Source organism: Sinocyclocheilus rhinocerous, unplaced genomic scaffold, assembly GCF_001515625.1.
Source record: "Sinocyclocheilus rhinocerous isolate Xijiao unplaced genomic scaffold, SAMN03320098_v1.1 scaffold1569, whole genome shotgun sequence".
Lineage (NCBI taxonomy): Eukaryota > Metazoa > Chordata > Actinopteri > Cypriniformes > Cyprinidae > Sinocyclocheilus > Sinocyclocheilus rhinocerous.
The window spans coordinates 446,726-462,519 of NW_015663506.1; the positions used below are offsets into that span (position 1 = coordinate 446,726).

General features: G+C 38.1%; 1 protein-coding gene across 1 annotated transcript in view; it reads right to left on the reverse strand.

Moving 5' to 3' along the window:
* The window catches only part of LOC107728905 (striated muscle preferentially expressed protein kinase-like), an 82,812-nt gene that overhangs the window by 29,312 nt on the left and 37,706 nt on the right, over positions 1–15,794 (reverse strand). Inside the window, exons 3-9 of the mRNA XM_016539220.1 lie at positions 12,007–12,127; positions 6,601–8,174; positions 6,311–6,454; positions 5,793–5,975; positions 1,624–1,679; positions 834–922; positions 542–717 (exon numbers count right to left, since the gene is read on the reverse strand). Of these exons, the coding sequence (XP_016394706.1) occupies positions 542–717; positions 834–922; positions 1,624–1,679; positions 5,793–5,975; positions 6,311–6,454; positions 6,601–8,174; positions 12,007–12,127 (2,343 nt within the window). The remainder of the gene's footprint in view (positions 1–541; positions 718–833; positions 923–1,623; positions 1,680–5,792; positions 5,976–6,310; positions 6,455–6,600; positions 8,175–12,006; positions 12,128–15,794) is intronic.

Sequence of the window (15,794 nt, forward strand, 5' to 3'; positions counted from 1 at the left end):
ATTAATAATATTAATATCTATATTATATTAAAATATTAAGATTTTTAAAATGTTTTAAAATGCAAGACTGCATTAAAATCCTGTATTTAGTACATAGAATTGATTGAGAGAAAATTGTACAGCTGCTGGAAAAAAAATCACATTATATTAAATCAAGGTATGACACAATTTCTTCTGTATTCATATAAAAACTACTCACATTATGCATTCAAACACATTCACTGACTTACATTTAAAAAAACTGAAATCAGCTGCTGCATCGATCATTTGAAAAATCATATTTATTAAATATTCAAAAGGTGATAAGCAGTGTTGAGGAAGCTACAAACCGCTCATAATGTAAAGTACTTCAACTACAGTGATTGTCCGGGCAATGAACCTATGAATGGCTTAGTTGTCTCTGCATATTAAGCTGAGCAAGAAGAAAGTATATTAACAATGAAAAATCACATCATCTTTAGGAAAGTATTATCTACATTATTTATCATGCTTGTGATTCCTTAATGCATACAGGCCATGCAACACTAGCTGAAGCCCCTACCTTTCACCTCCAGTTTGCCCTCACACTGTTTAGTCCCATACTCGTTGATGATCTTGCAGGTGTAAACACCAGAGTCTGACTTCTGTGCTGATTTAATTATCATCTCAAAGTTGCCCTCCTCTGTCTCATCGACGATATGCCGTGCACCTGTTTTAATGGTCACTCTGTCTCTAAGCCTGATACAAAGAAAAATAAAAGTTTAGTTATGACTACTTCAAAATGAACAAACAGTCTATACTGTTTAAAACTATATTATGAATTATCTAGACAAATATTTTAGATTTGAACGTACCAATAAAGCATGGGTTTAGGCTGTCCACTCACTCGAACAGACATGGTCACCTCTTGATCCTCTATAACTGTTTGGTCTCCAATAACAACCTGTTATGTTGGTAAATGCAGAGGCTCATTATTGTTTTGTAAATAATACAAACGCCTAAAGGGGCATGTTGATGGTATAAAAAAAATGAGATGGAAAGAATTTTTTTTTAATGCTTTTGCATTTTCTTACAAAACTTTGGCAATCCCCAGAATTTTTAATTTTTTTTGCAAAATATGCAAATTTTCGGTTCCCCTGAAAAACTTTGCATTTGCTTAATAAACATTTGTGATGGAAATAAAATGAAGTTCAAGGATGAGAGCGAATGCAAAGTTTCTTTTTTTGCGAGAGAACCCAAGACCATTTTTTCTCCCACCTTATGTTTTTTCATGACCATTTTTACAAAAATTTAATCAGCATCTTAATGTTTCCAAAAAAAATAGGAATGGTCATGTTTTAGATTTTGGATTATGAGGATTACATGTTTACAATTTTCATGTTCAAAAATAAAATTTGTTCTCTGAATGACTAATTTGCTGTTAAACTCCTCATATGAATGTCTGCATGCCATGTATAATTTAGTTTAGACAGTTTGCAAGAATGTTTAGCGTCCTTGGTATGAAAATGATGGCTGCAAGGTGTTGTGCCCATTTTCGACTCCCTGCCAAATTATTACCCCCCTTGTTGAAATCGCTACCTGATTTCCTAACCCCACCCCTAATCCTAACCCCTCCCCCACACCTACCCCTAAACCTACCAATACTAGGGGGGTAATAATCTGGCGGACACCAAGGTTCCCACGCTGGTCCTGACTGGGCTCTGTGAGAAATACCAATGGGATTGGAGTGGATTTACAAGCAATACTTATAGATTTGCATGTTTACATCTCTACATTTGGGCAACCTTTAACAAGTATAGTCAACATTCATCTCAGAACAATATGACTTTTTGTTCGAAAACAACAACATCACGGATGAAAAATTCACAGAGAATTACTTTTTGCTTTTGCCTCTGACAGAGAGAAATGGATTAGAAAGGTGAAGGATGAAAGACATAGGCTGAATACAAATCAGGATCCCTGAAGAGAAAGGATACTGTAATCCCAAATCCAATCTCAGAAAAGTCCAGTGACAATGTGAATGCCAGTGCTGGGGACAGATCGCTTTCAAAAAGCATCACAAAAACAGAGGATGAAGAAGATTTACTCAGAAGAGTGTCTAACAACAAATTTGTTATGCTATGTAGGAAATTTTAAAGGATTTTCAGTGGCATTCATATAATCATAAGATAAGGAATGGGATTTTAGCTGTGCATTACATAATGGTTAGAGAGTCGGACTCGTAACCCAAAGGTTGCGGGTTCGAGTCTCGTACCGGCAAGGATTGTAGGTGGGGGGAGTGAATGTACAGCGCTCTCTCCCACCTTCAATACCACGACTGAGGTGCCCTTGAGCAAGGCACCGAACCCCCAACTGCTCCCCGGGCGCTGCAGCAAAAAAATGGCTGCCCACTGCTCTGGGTGTGTGTTCACGGTGTGTGTGTGTGTGTTCACTGCTGTGTGTGTGCACTTTGGATGGGATAAATGCAGAGCACTAATTCCGAGTATGGGTCACCATACTTGGCCACATGTCACTTCACTTATGAAGTGATAAGTCAACTTATATTAAGTATATTAAGTAGTATGTAGGTTCATGGCTGTGATGTAAACTAAAAGCTATTGGCTATTTGACCCAGTAACGCTTCTGTAGGTCCTGCTTCAACTTCCTGTTTCAACAAACAGGAAAGAAAACAGCGCTGGTCAAGCCATTTCATAGTGTCTTTAAGATGCATCCATTCAATGTAAAGCTAAACTGCTGATGCTGATTTACAAATGGACATACAGAAATAAGCTACAGAACTGAGAGTCATTCCTTAAGTGAGGTACATGTGTAAACATATGAAACCATTTGCCGTGAGAGGCCTGAAGCCACGGCATGCGGTGAGACTCAGCGATGCATGTACCAGGAGAAAAAAATAGACACAGTGTCTCTTCTTACAACAGCTTAGAGCATATATATTACCGGGAACCCGGGTATGATTCTAATTTCAAAGCAGTAACATTTTTAAGACCACCAAACGGCTCAAAGGCAGTGATTACTTTCACTTTTTGCTAAAGAAAAAAAGAACTAAACTTTTAAAACAAACAAAGCATCCAAAAGTAGCTTAACAAAAAATAGGAAAATAAAAGCTTGGTCAAATTCTGTAATACTGTACCATTCTTTGGAAACCCACCATGCAAATTCTTGAACACAAACTTACCTGGCCCTGCTCCTTCAGCCAGAACTTGGCCATGTACTAAGCCGACACCGAGGTCACCAGCGCATGTTCAGTCCCGACAGTGTTTGTGTTAATATGTCAGCACCTTAGTGAATGCCCCCAGATTTCAACTGGTAATCTGGTGCAGACACTATGTCTTCCGTACCCTCCCTTGCTCTTTCTCTCTGGCTCTCTCACTTTCAATAAGACACTACCTCTCACATTTACATCAGCACAAACAGATGCAGATGTCCTCCCTTTTTTCCATTCAAGTCAAAGGAACTGCCATAAAATACTTCTCATAGCAACCATCCTATTTATATGCCTCTTACAAACTCTGTCGCTTCTTCTGTAGCTCAGCAAACCTACTAGTATCATGAACTGTAAAGAAAATGACTTTCATGCAAGTCTTTCATCTGTCTGGTTCTTGAAATTTCTCAGGAGCAACTGTTAAGCTGTTGTGTCACTGTGGAAAATAAAGACCTAGTTGGCAACAACATTTAATGGCAGGTTTTAACAACCTGCTGTCAATGAAGTAACACAAGGATCCACCATATATGAGATTATTAAGAGATCGTTTCATGGAAGAAGGAGAGCTAAAAATACCCCCGGTATTCACCGCCCTAATAAGGCAAAGCTTCTCTTTCTAACCATTAACACAAATGAAGGTGCACTAGGAGAATATTAGAATATATACTCAGACATCCCCACCAGACAAAGTCTTATTTTGCATTTTCTGCAATGATTCATGGTAAAACGTGTTAAACAAAACCCAATGCAAAAAATTACCAAGAAAATAAATAAATAAATAAATAAAACCTGTATTGTCCACAAAGTAAACATTTGTCTTCAGCTTCACCATATATATAAACACCACAATTAATACAAATCTTAAAAACAGCATAAAAACCAGCATGTAAACATTGTATGTACTGTATATTTCACTGTATTCCCATATGCACATATAAAAATAATAAACTAAACTACAACAGAAATAATAATAATAATAATGAATTTAGGTTAAAAAAACTAGTAAATGAAAGCAACTTGTTTGACTAAAAAGTGTTTTGGCTAACATTTCCAATTTGTCCACATACGTGCTTGCATTTTTAAAAATTTATTATGAGCCAAAATGCAGTTAAACAATTCATATGTTCAATTTAACCTCTGGGTTGCTATGGTAACTATCCAGACGGAACCATGGTTGGAGAACTAGGGAGATTTTATAGAGAGAGGAGAAATCAAAGAAGCACAAAGAAAATGTTCGAGGAGGCACTGGAAAACCAAACAGTGAGCTCGTGTGAGAGCTGGTAGCAAGGAAAAAAAGTGTTATGGTTAATTTAATGACTATTTGTGACCCTGGACCACAAAATCAGTCATAAGGGTCAATTTCTCTAAATTAAGATTTATACATCATTATAAATTAACTTTCCATTCATGTATGGTTTGTTAGGATAGGGCAATATTTGGCCGAGATACAACTATTTGAATATCTGGAATCTGAGGGTGCCAAAAAAATCAAAATACTGAGAAAATCGCCTTTAAAGTTGTCCAAATGAAGTTCTTAGCAATGCATATTACTAATCAAAAATTAAGTTTTGATATATTTACGGTAGGAAATTTACAAAATATCTTCATGGAACATGATCTTTAATTAATATCCTAATGATTTTTGTCATTAAAAAAATCGATAATTTTGACCCATACAATGTTTTTTTGGCTATTGCTAAAAGGGTGCATTTTGCTGTAAGTGTGATTTAAACACCAACACAATGATGCTAACCCCCACCCTGCAGGGCTGCATGTTGACAGTGTGACTCACTGCCTTTGATCCTACTTAGATATCTGAAGGTATTGAAATTCACTCCTCTAATATCCCATACGTTACCCTGCAAACTCCCACATCCTCAACTTAGGCTGCAAACACAATATGCACATGCTTGCTGCTTAAAAATATTTACTCAAAACATTTACATGATTAAAGGGGTCATATGATGTTGCTAAAAATAACATTATTTTGTGTATTTGGTGCGCAAATCTTTCCACATCGTGACGTAGACATATGGGGGCGTGATAGAACGAGCCGTTTTAGGTAGGTGTGGTTGACTCTTAACTTTTATAAAGAATATCTCTTTTGGATTTGAGATATTAGTCTTTGCAACTTTACAGATCTTCTTTATGCACCAAGAGCTTGTAACACTCCAAAGAGAAAGGAAAAATTGAAATCGCATCGTATGACCCCTTTAAAACCAAATATCCAGATTAAGGCAAGTAATACGTTTAAAATTAGGAAAATTAGGAAATCTAATCTCTAACTCTTCTAAAAAAAGATTAAGGGTGTGAATACATACAGCGTGGAAAAACTTCAATGTATTCATTTTCATTGAGAGTTGGAGATTTGCCACATCATGAGTGACAGCTATCACTGGTGATTGCCACAGTCTTGAGCAGAGCTCAGCTTTATGCAAATAAAAAGTGTTGCAGTGTGACTACTAACAATGGGAGTCTGGACAGTGATCCATCAACTGATACAGCGGCTGAGTAGGGATGTCAACCAACCAACAGCAGAACAAATTGCTGTCAGTGAGAATGTCCTCTGAGAAAGGACATCCTACAGTGTTCACCATAAAACACTCACCTGATTTGATGAAAAGAGTAGCGCTGCTGGACATCTCGACAACCTCGTTGGTAGCAGTAACTGTGTATGTTCCTGCGTCACTTGGCTTCGTCCATTTGATGAGCAATGTGTGCCTTTCCCCCTCTACCTTCACAACATGAGTTGGGCTGTTCTTGATCTCAATGTTGTCTCTCTTCCATGTAACTGTATATAAAATACATTTCTTTGCTGTTACATCCCTCCAGTAGCAAAATTGTTGAGGCTTGAAAGTACAGTCTTATTTCTGAGACACTTGCCTTGAAATGTGGACTCAAAATAACTCTCTACAAGGGTTGATGTCTGAAGGCATAGTACTGAATAGCTGACAACTTGTAAGTTAAAGCCTTCACAGACTGCTTTTTTGAGTAAATGATTCAGAGTCAACAGGGACTACACCAAGACTGCATCCCTGTGATGCTCGTGTATTACAGTTTCAAGTCAAATAGGCAAGATGCTAAAGGTGCTGTTTGACGTTATTACAGCATAAATAAAGGACTTACCTTCTGGGAGAGGGGTGCCACTGATGATGCATTTTAAAAGAACCTCTGTTCCAGTAGAGGCCACAGTGTCCTGAAGCGGAAACTCAAACACAGGAGCCTCTAGAGGATCCTCTCCTGCAGACACGTACGAGTCGTCTGAAGATTCTGTAATAGCATAAGATATTTGTCAGATCCAATAGATGTGATATTCCTCAACTTGAATTGGAGGTGCATTGCAAATCAGGTTTGTCTCAGTATTTGTCAAGTCCAAGGTCAAGGAATTGCATGCCACTGGAAATGCCTAAACTTACCTAATTCAGGGGACATTGGTCTTAGTCTGCGTCCCCTTCCTCTGCTTCTTTGGGGTTTTTCTTCTTTAGCAGAGCCACTTTTCACAGCCTTATCAGTCTTCTCTGCAGGTGTGTCTGTCTCCATTGGCTCCTCTTCGACAATAATTTTTGGTATAGTGAGCTTTGGTGCCGGTGGCAGAGGAGTCACATCCAGCTCCATCTTTTCCTCAGATGAAGAAGATGAGGAAACTCTTGGAGGTTTGGTGGGAGCTTGGTCAGGACTTTCTTGAATAGCTACAGTTTCTCTTTGCACCAGAGGACTTTCTGGTCTTCTTTCCAGTTTTCTCAGCGTGACCTCTAATGGTGTCTTCCAATGCATGGACTCATCATCTGCTTGTGGTTCTTCCTGAACATGAACAACCCTCTTTACTAGTGGACTTGCAGGTCTTGGTTCCACTTTGCGTAATGTCATCTCTAAGACATTTCGGGATGGAGATTCAGCTCTGCTTCGAGAGCGCTCTTCAGCCATGGATGTGATCTCTACAGTTGGAGACCTTTGGGTACTATCTCTGCTTGGGCTTGGGCCCCGAAGTCTTGGAGACCTTTGTCCAGGTAAATCAGAGAGTGACATGGCCTCTGGAGGTGATGGTTCTTGTCCAAATGTGCTTACCACCTTGGTGGTTGGGACAGACCGATTGCTTTCAACTTTTTCCAGTGGTTGTTGTGCCAGCTGGTCTTTTCGTCTGCGAAACGGTGATTTTGGAGGTGATCGTTCCTTGGCTTGCTCTCTCTCTCTCATCTCTTGCTCTCGCTGAGCACGCTCTCGATCCTGCAGCTTTTGAAGAACCTGAGGTGGGATGGGCTCTAACTTCCTTACAGGCTGCCTGCTCCTGTGAAAAGTAGAGAGCTGCTCTGTTGAGAAGGATTTCTTCATGTGCGGTTTACCGACAAGCTTTTTGATGCGCTGGAGCTCCTCTGTGAACTTGTTCTCAATGTCCTGCACCTTTTGGGAGTAACGGGGTCTGTCCTCCAGGGAAGCAGCCCGCTGTTTGAACATGGTCCTTCTCTGGGCTGCGTCTGCCTTCAGAGCCTCACGAAGGTCTTCTTTGGAGCTCTCCCTCGAGATCCCCAACCGGCTCCCTCCTTCATCAGAGTCAATAGACGAGGCTCTGTTAAATCCAGCCCAAGAGCGTCCAGATATAGATCCCTCTGGGTTATCGATACTTCTTCTGCGCTCTTCAAAGACACGCACTTTCTCGAAGATCTTGGAGCTAGCTCTTGTCAGTTTTGGTGAAGGCCGAGGTGTAAGTTCCTTACGGGAATACTCGCTGACGGGGGTTTGGGGTCGAGAGTCTTGAGCACTACTCTGAGACATGCCTGAGGATTTGGGTTGCTTTATCTTCTCCTCAAACTCTCCTGGTACTGTGTCTTGATATTCAGTTGGCACGACAACTTTCTTGCGTGGGGCTAGGGGTGTGGCAGGGGCTGAACCAGAACGGCTGAGCAAAGGAGAGGCAGTAGAGCGGCCAATTTTGGGGGAAGGGGGTGGTAGGACTTGAGGGGGAGATTCCCTCACAACTTCTTCAGATGGGCTCCTAAAAGAAGGTGTTTGAGGGAAATGTTCTGTTAGAGTATGGGGTTATGCAAGGGGAGGAGCCCAACTGTTTGGATGACGACTTTGGAAGAGGGGCCAGAGAGGCTAATTTCTCTGATGTGGGACCTTAAATGGGACCGTCTACATGTGTTTGTGTGCAAGTTACTTCAAATCTACTTCTGTTAATGTTTTAATTTGAGCTAAATAATTTGCTTTCTTAAATGAGGAAGGAGTGATGTGAACCTTCATCATTTTCAAATTTCAGGAGAGGTAAATAAAGAAAATTAAAAATGATAATGAGCTTCTGTTAACTGCATTTTCTAATTAGTTATGGTTGACAAATTGAAATATAAAAATAATGTGAGGGGATGTTCAGAGCATGAATAAAACGTATTCCATTAATCTTGGACTGACAGTCAAGAGCACAGTTAAATGTCTATAAGGCTAAGAAATCTGAATTCTGTCTTAAAACAAATTGTGATTTATTTGTCTTATAGTTTACAACACAACTGAATGCTCAAAATTAATGTAATATTAGCACATGTCAGATTAACTTGTGCCTACTAGCCTATACCTTCCAAAATCACTGGGCTAGACCACCACACATCACTGGATATTTACAGGAATAAGTCAAGTGTCACTTGCCAATACTAGGAAGGAAGAGTAAAACAAGGATTAGTGCAGGCACATAACTATTAAATGTTGAGTCATCAAGAACACTGCTAAAAGGGGTCTAATTCAAAATGGCTGTGCACTAGAAAATGTCTGGAGAGCAGTAAAACTTAAACATCCTTCTTGTTTACACAGCACAGACCAAACTGCACTAACCTTGCATAGCTGATACAGCTAAAAGTACTGTAAATCCAACCAATGTAGCTTCCTTCCCAACTGGCAGTTTGACAAACTTATTCTTGTATTCAACATCCAGTGCACTATAATGAGTGAACGTCTCCCATGCAGCATCAAAATCATGCGAAAACAAAGCACAAATCTGGTTAAAACAGAGGGATGATCCTTAGAAATGTGTGATGTTAGTAAAATATGGCAATAAGCAACTGGCAATAGTGGACAGTTTGCTACTTATTCAAGATAAATAAATTCAAAATTGATCTTCACATAGATTTACAGTGTTGTACTTTTTGGTTTTACTTGAGGGAATAATACTCAACACATTACAGTGTTTTAGATAGCACTTTATTTGAGATCATTACCATTGAAACACTGATATTTAACTTTGGCAAAAGTTAAAAGTAAGACATACAATTTTTTTTGCACAGAGCCTTAATCTGTGAACACACATCTTCGAGACTTCTTACAAGATCTATGCCCTCCTAACCTTACGAGTCAAGGCATCATGTACATGCATGCAAGGATTCATGCTGTGCAGTTCACCAAAAACAGCATGCACAAAAAACCAGGGGGAAACCGAAGGGGTCGATGACACCTAACACAAAAATGTGATGCAAGCATGTTTTTAATGCAAACTTTTGGTCAGCTTCAATTTTGCATCAACTGCTGTGCGGGTAGAAAACTAAAAGAATTTGCATATGGACAATGGGGGTCAAAGGAAAGTATGAACTAAATGAAAATAAATCTAGATGAGGAATGATAAAGGCAATAATGGTGCGTGAGGGAGGTGCTGTATTATTCTAAATTCAGACTATAGTTATTTAAGTAACCTCTCAATCTTTTGAGTTGTGCTACATTATTAGTTTATGGTCTGATATTCTATAGTTTTTTATATGTATACGCATACGTGACACTTTAATTTACTATTACTTTTATTATGATGCATGGTAAAATGGTAATGTTTTAGTGACAAACAGAATGAGCATACAGCCAATGGAAGATGCATCACCTTAAGTTTACTCAGCGAATACTATTTTGGAGTTTAAATGCTTTGTCTTCAGATACAACAGTTTGGCCTACAGCAGCACTTCCAGAGAGGATCTATTCTTAGATTCCTTCAGCAGCTCCCGAAAAATTTTGACCTGCACAAAAGGTCATTGTGCTCTCAGCATCTCAGTTTGTACATGATGTGACACATATCTGACAGATTATAAATTGGCTGCTTTAAAGGCCAGGTCATTACCTGACAGTGCCCTGCACCTGCCCTCTCTTAGACAGAACCATGACTTTCTTTAAGGTTATCTTAGTGTTAGAAACAAACAGGAACAACCTGTCATTACCAATAGATCTTGGTTCTACACATTCATGATACAAATGAGCAGCAAATCAAAAGCAGAACCAAATAAAGGGGATGGAAAACAAAAACTAATGGATAACAGTGGGCTTGAAAGTATGCAAAGCCTGGGACTGTTCAATGCTAAACAGAGTGGGATGAAATTTGAAAATCTGGGTTATAATATATTTTAAAAAACTATAATTTGAAGGAGAGTTTGAGTGATATTTGGTTCCAAGAGTGTGACAGTCAACCCTGGCTCAAACATGGATGAAGAAGAGTGCTATGGAGGGATGAATGACAGAAGATACAATCAATCGCCCACTTTTCTTTTCTAACAATATCTATGCTTATACATCACAACCAGTACCCAAAAATAACACTCATTGAATGTCAAATGAGTAAAAACTTGCTTTCATCCAATCATTAACAACACAACATACAGTTTTAGTCAAATTGTAAGAACGATAGTCTGATGTAAGCGACACAAGCGATTCAAATCCAAGACAGACAACCGACTACATAAGAAAACACCTGTCACGAGTCACACATCTTCTTTTAACAAACAACTTTTACAATCAGAAATTTATCTAGAACAACTAAGTTTTTTTTTAATCCAGAACGTGAAATATTTCTTGCATTAAGCCACCGAAAAGAAAATACGAAAATAGTTTTTGTGACATACATCAAGACGGAGACTCATCTGAAGTAACAAAGTATCTGTGCTTTTTATCACTAATAAGCAATGAAAAAGTGAAATAGTTTTGTAATAAAAATAATGCAAAATATACTTTTTCAGCAATACATCTAGAATATTTTAAGGAATATTTATGGTGAATTTTAGACCCTTACCACATCATCACCACAGCAAAAAAAATAAAAATCACTTGAGCATGAAATCAAATCACTTAGATTAGCATAATGTAAAAGTTCTATCTATGACAATGTGAAATTAATATGAGCATCAACTGAAGTTCTTCAGTGTCATTTCGATACAGCTCTCCAAAAATGAAATAATACATGTATATTACAAAAAAAAAAAAAACTTTTGCTGCGCTGCCACTTGCGAATGAGTCATGTATAACTGTACGGCTTTTGGCAGCTCACACAGATTTACACTCTGTGGGCTGAGCTGAACCTCATCCAAACGCAGAGAGCCCACTCACTGTATCTTCTGTCATTCCTGTGGTGATGTAAGCTGCCTCGTGGGGCCACCAAAACGCACGGCTCAGATACCGAGAGAGACAGAGCAGGAATTACACCCTGGGTCTTGTTCTCAGCCCCCTCCCATCCTTAGCACTTACAGGGGACACAATGTTAGAGCAAGGGTCTCTTGTGACTCTGTGATGGGGGCTGTGGTTGTTTATCTATTGATGAGGGATCTTTTTATATATCTGTGTTTTGGTCTGCTTATTGTGGGCTGTGGCTGATTGCGGTTTATTTTAGCTTGGGAAGGTTTACTTACAGGGGTACAGAAAAAGTCCTTCCTCTATAAAGACTGAACGTACTACCATAGTAATCGCTAGCTAAAGAAACACTTTCCTCGGACCCCCAAACCGGTCGGGATAGATTGGCGCGTGATGCTCGAATCAGAGGCTCGACCCCTAGGTGCCTGATCTGGGTGCCCGTCGGCTCCCGGCTGTTGGCTTGCCTGGCTGACTGCGGCCCTGGAGCTCTTGATCCCAGGGCTAGAGCTTCTTTCTCCAACACTGTGGTCTCTCCGGCAGCCCAGCGATCGCTCGCATCTGGGGCAACATCCATCATTCTCTCACCTGCGGCAGAGCGAAACGGGAACAAATAGATCGAATTAAATTTCAGGCAGGATGCTCGACGTCCTAGCGTTCACAAGTTATGGGTGAATTCATCCACATTATCAAAAAACGCTAACAACAGAAATTACTTTCTTTCAACTACAATTTTTCTCCTTTTCAACATAAAAACCACCTAAAAAGATCTTAAAATATTTAATTTCAGGTCATATAATGAGAAATAAAATGCTCCTTGATCTTTAGAAATGATATCATTCATTGTACTAAAAAAAACACTATAACTTTAAGAACTTAAAACTTACTTCTAGGGCTGTCAAAAATAAAAGCGTGTGCTTACATAATATGTGTGTGTATTTATTATGTATATATAATAAATTATGTGTGTATTTATTATGTATATATAATAAAAATTTCTCTAATTTAAACATGGATGTATGTGTATTTATATATACATAATAAATATGCACAGTACACAGACTTATATTATGTAAGCACAAGCTTTTATTTTGGATGTGATTAATAATGACAACCCTACTTGCTTCACAAAAAAAGATTTTTGGAAAAATGACTCATTTTAAAGTTCTGATATCAAAAAACTCAATGGCACAGTTTAAATCTATATTAAATTTGAGACACAGCAAACACACAGCTCATGTGCCACCGCTCTTATTTCACATGCGAAGAGTTCATTTACATAAATGTCTTAAAGGTACTGTAGTAATAAACTGTTAAATTATAATGAAAAGTTAAACTATGACCATTTTGGCTACCAACATTTTAGTTGGACCTTAGATAGATAGATAGATAGATTAGACAGACAGATAGACAGATAGATAGATAGATAGATAGAAAAGGTAATTGGATCTCAAATAAACAAATAAATAAAATCAATAAATGTTATGACTCCTTTAAATTTATAGTGAAGGGGAAAAAATAAAGAAAAAAAGATTAAGAACAAAACTGACACATAAGCCCTTTAAATTCTTACAAGAATGAAATACTGTTTGTTATGGCTAGTACTAGTGGATAATATAAGTGGATTACATGAGCATGCATTCAGAAGTGTGAAGAATAAAGCCCAGGTGATGCCATTCAGCCGCAAGCTGTGTTGAAGCAAAAGTCCCAGCTGATGCCTTTAGAGCCAGTGCGATTCACAGTGACTGAATGGATTAGACTGCAGTCAGGAAGCATCCATCAAAATCAATGACAATGCGCCTCCGCCCACACCTCTACGCCCACCATAACAGATCAAATCAATCACTTATGCCACTACGGAAATCATACGCTCCACCAAATCCTGACACATTTATTTCTCCGGTATCTCTTTGTTGGTGAAATTGTTGACTTTCATTTTGTAGAAAGGCTTTGGATCTTACAACTGTATGCTATGCGCCGTGAAGACATCATTCATAACAGCGCTAATGACAAACAAGCAATTTAGAGTGCAATTCAAGCTCCGTTGCTTGTGGTGCACTTCTCTAAAATCTCTGTTGAAAGCTGCATTGTTCACAAGATAAATGAATTTCAATGTTAGATGCTGAGATCAAAATGGATATTTATATACAGGCCATGCTGTTCTCACACTTCTAATTTCTGAGCTGAAATCGTGCATCAAATAAATATCACTCTATTCCTCTCTTCTATTTTTTAGTCCTCTCTGGTGATGATGAAAGAAATGGAAATATTGTTCACTCAATCTGTAAGTGTCTCAAATACACTAGCAACCACTTTCCCCAGGGGATAACGGGAAGGCTTTTGTCATAATAAATACTGACAAGTGAGAGTTCAATTGCCTAGATTCCACACAGGGACTAAATAGAATCAAGAGAATAGTCTTTGTAAACACATCCCTGCTTTTCTTCTGTTTAATGATAATCTATATTCATGAATTTTATCAAGATTTTTTTTTGTTAGACACAAAAATAGAAAAAACACAACACATGCTCACATGCAAATACCAACCACGTCCAGCCTCCAACTAAGAACTGTTGTGTGTAACACCTTAAATCACATGAAATACATGCAACGTGATCTCATTATTATTCATAGGTTTTCATACTTAAAGCATGGTTCAAGCACGTTTTCATGCATTTGGAAAGACAATAAAATGCACAAAAATGCATGTATGCACTTTACATAACCTGTGTATATGAACAAGATGATTTAAGTATTATTTAATTTATGTAAATAAACATGCAAAACCATTTTATAATGCCTGCCTGTTTAATTCTAATGGTCAAAGAGAGTGTGGAGAATGATCATGAAAAGGTGAATAATGACCATTTTGATATTTTGATAAACATTAGAATCATACCTAAGATTAATAGATAATTAAAGAAATATGAATTGATGAAATAAAGAAAAAATGGGATCTAATATGTATATGTATACACACTTTACATCCGAATACCTATGAATATTTATATTTGATTTGTGGCTTGTTGTTAATGTGAGAGTTTCTGTTTGCTGTTACCTCTTTATTTATACTCCTCTGAGCACCTGTCTTATCAGATCTGTGATAAGACATGCTTAGAGATTTAGCATAATGTGTGATTTACCTGAAGGAACAGCTGTGTAAACACATCCAAAATAAGCAGAATGTGTGATTTAAGTCACTTTAATTTCAACTAACGCAGGTTTTTCAGTAATATTCTACAGAATAACTAATATCATCAATACATTTTTTATTAACATGAAACATTAAATTGTCATTATTTACTCCTCATGTCTTTCCAAACCCCTATACTGTATGCAATTCCTTAAATTGACAGCTAATTGTGACCAACCATGTTAAACCAGGGCTTGAATTTCGGAGCAGGATTGCGCATAATTCTACTGATTCCCGCAGTTTCCGCACTTGTAACGCGGGAAATTCCCGCAAATATTTCAATGTGAAAGACGCTCGCGACAGATGACGGAATGTATCATTTGCACGTGCTTTTGAGTCTTACAATTTTAAACATTCAAGTGCTCAATTCTTCAACATTCAAGTACTTGTGCACTCTGTGACTGTGAGACCCTTTCTGTGAGCCGCCTCACACACAAAGCGAGCGCACATAGAGACGCATCTTTTGCGCGTAAACGGCCAAATACATACAAAAATATGTCAAAGTGCCCGTCTTGATGAATATTCATGTAAACAGTCGATTTATACTAAACATTGTCGGTATACAGGCTATTAAGTTAATGTAAACAGTTGAGAAACAAAACTTATGTGAAACAGTTTGATCCGTGCATTAGGTCTTAAAGAGACAGCGCCCTAAATAAACCTGCTGCTGTCTGTCATTAATGTTTATTTATACATTGAAGACTATCCAGTGTTATTTTAAAGTTAAATACATTATTCTGTTTCTGTGGTATTTCTGTACCTGAATATTACTGTTAAAGGGACAGTTCACCCAAAAATGAAAATACTGTAATTAATTACTCACCCTCATGTCGTTCTAAACCCATAAGACCTCCGTTCATCTTCGGAACACAAATTAAGATATTTTTGATGGAATCTGAGAGCTCTCTGACCCTCCCATAGACAGCAAGGGTCCTTACACGATCAAGGCCCAGAAACATAGCAAGGACATCGGTAAAATAATCCATGTGACATCAGGGATTCAACCGTAATTTTACGAAGCTACAAGAATACTTTTTGTGCGCAAAAGAAAAAAAAAATAAC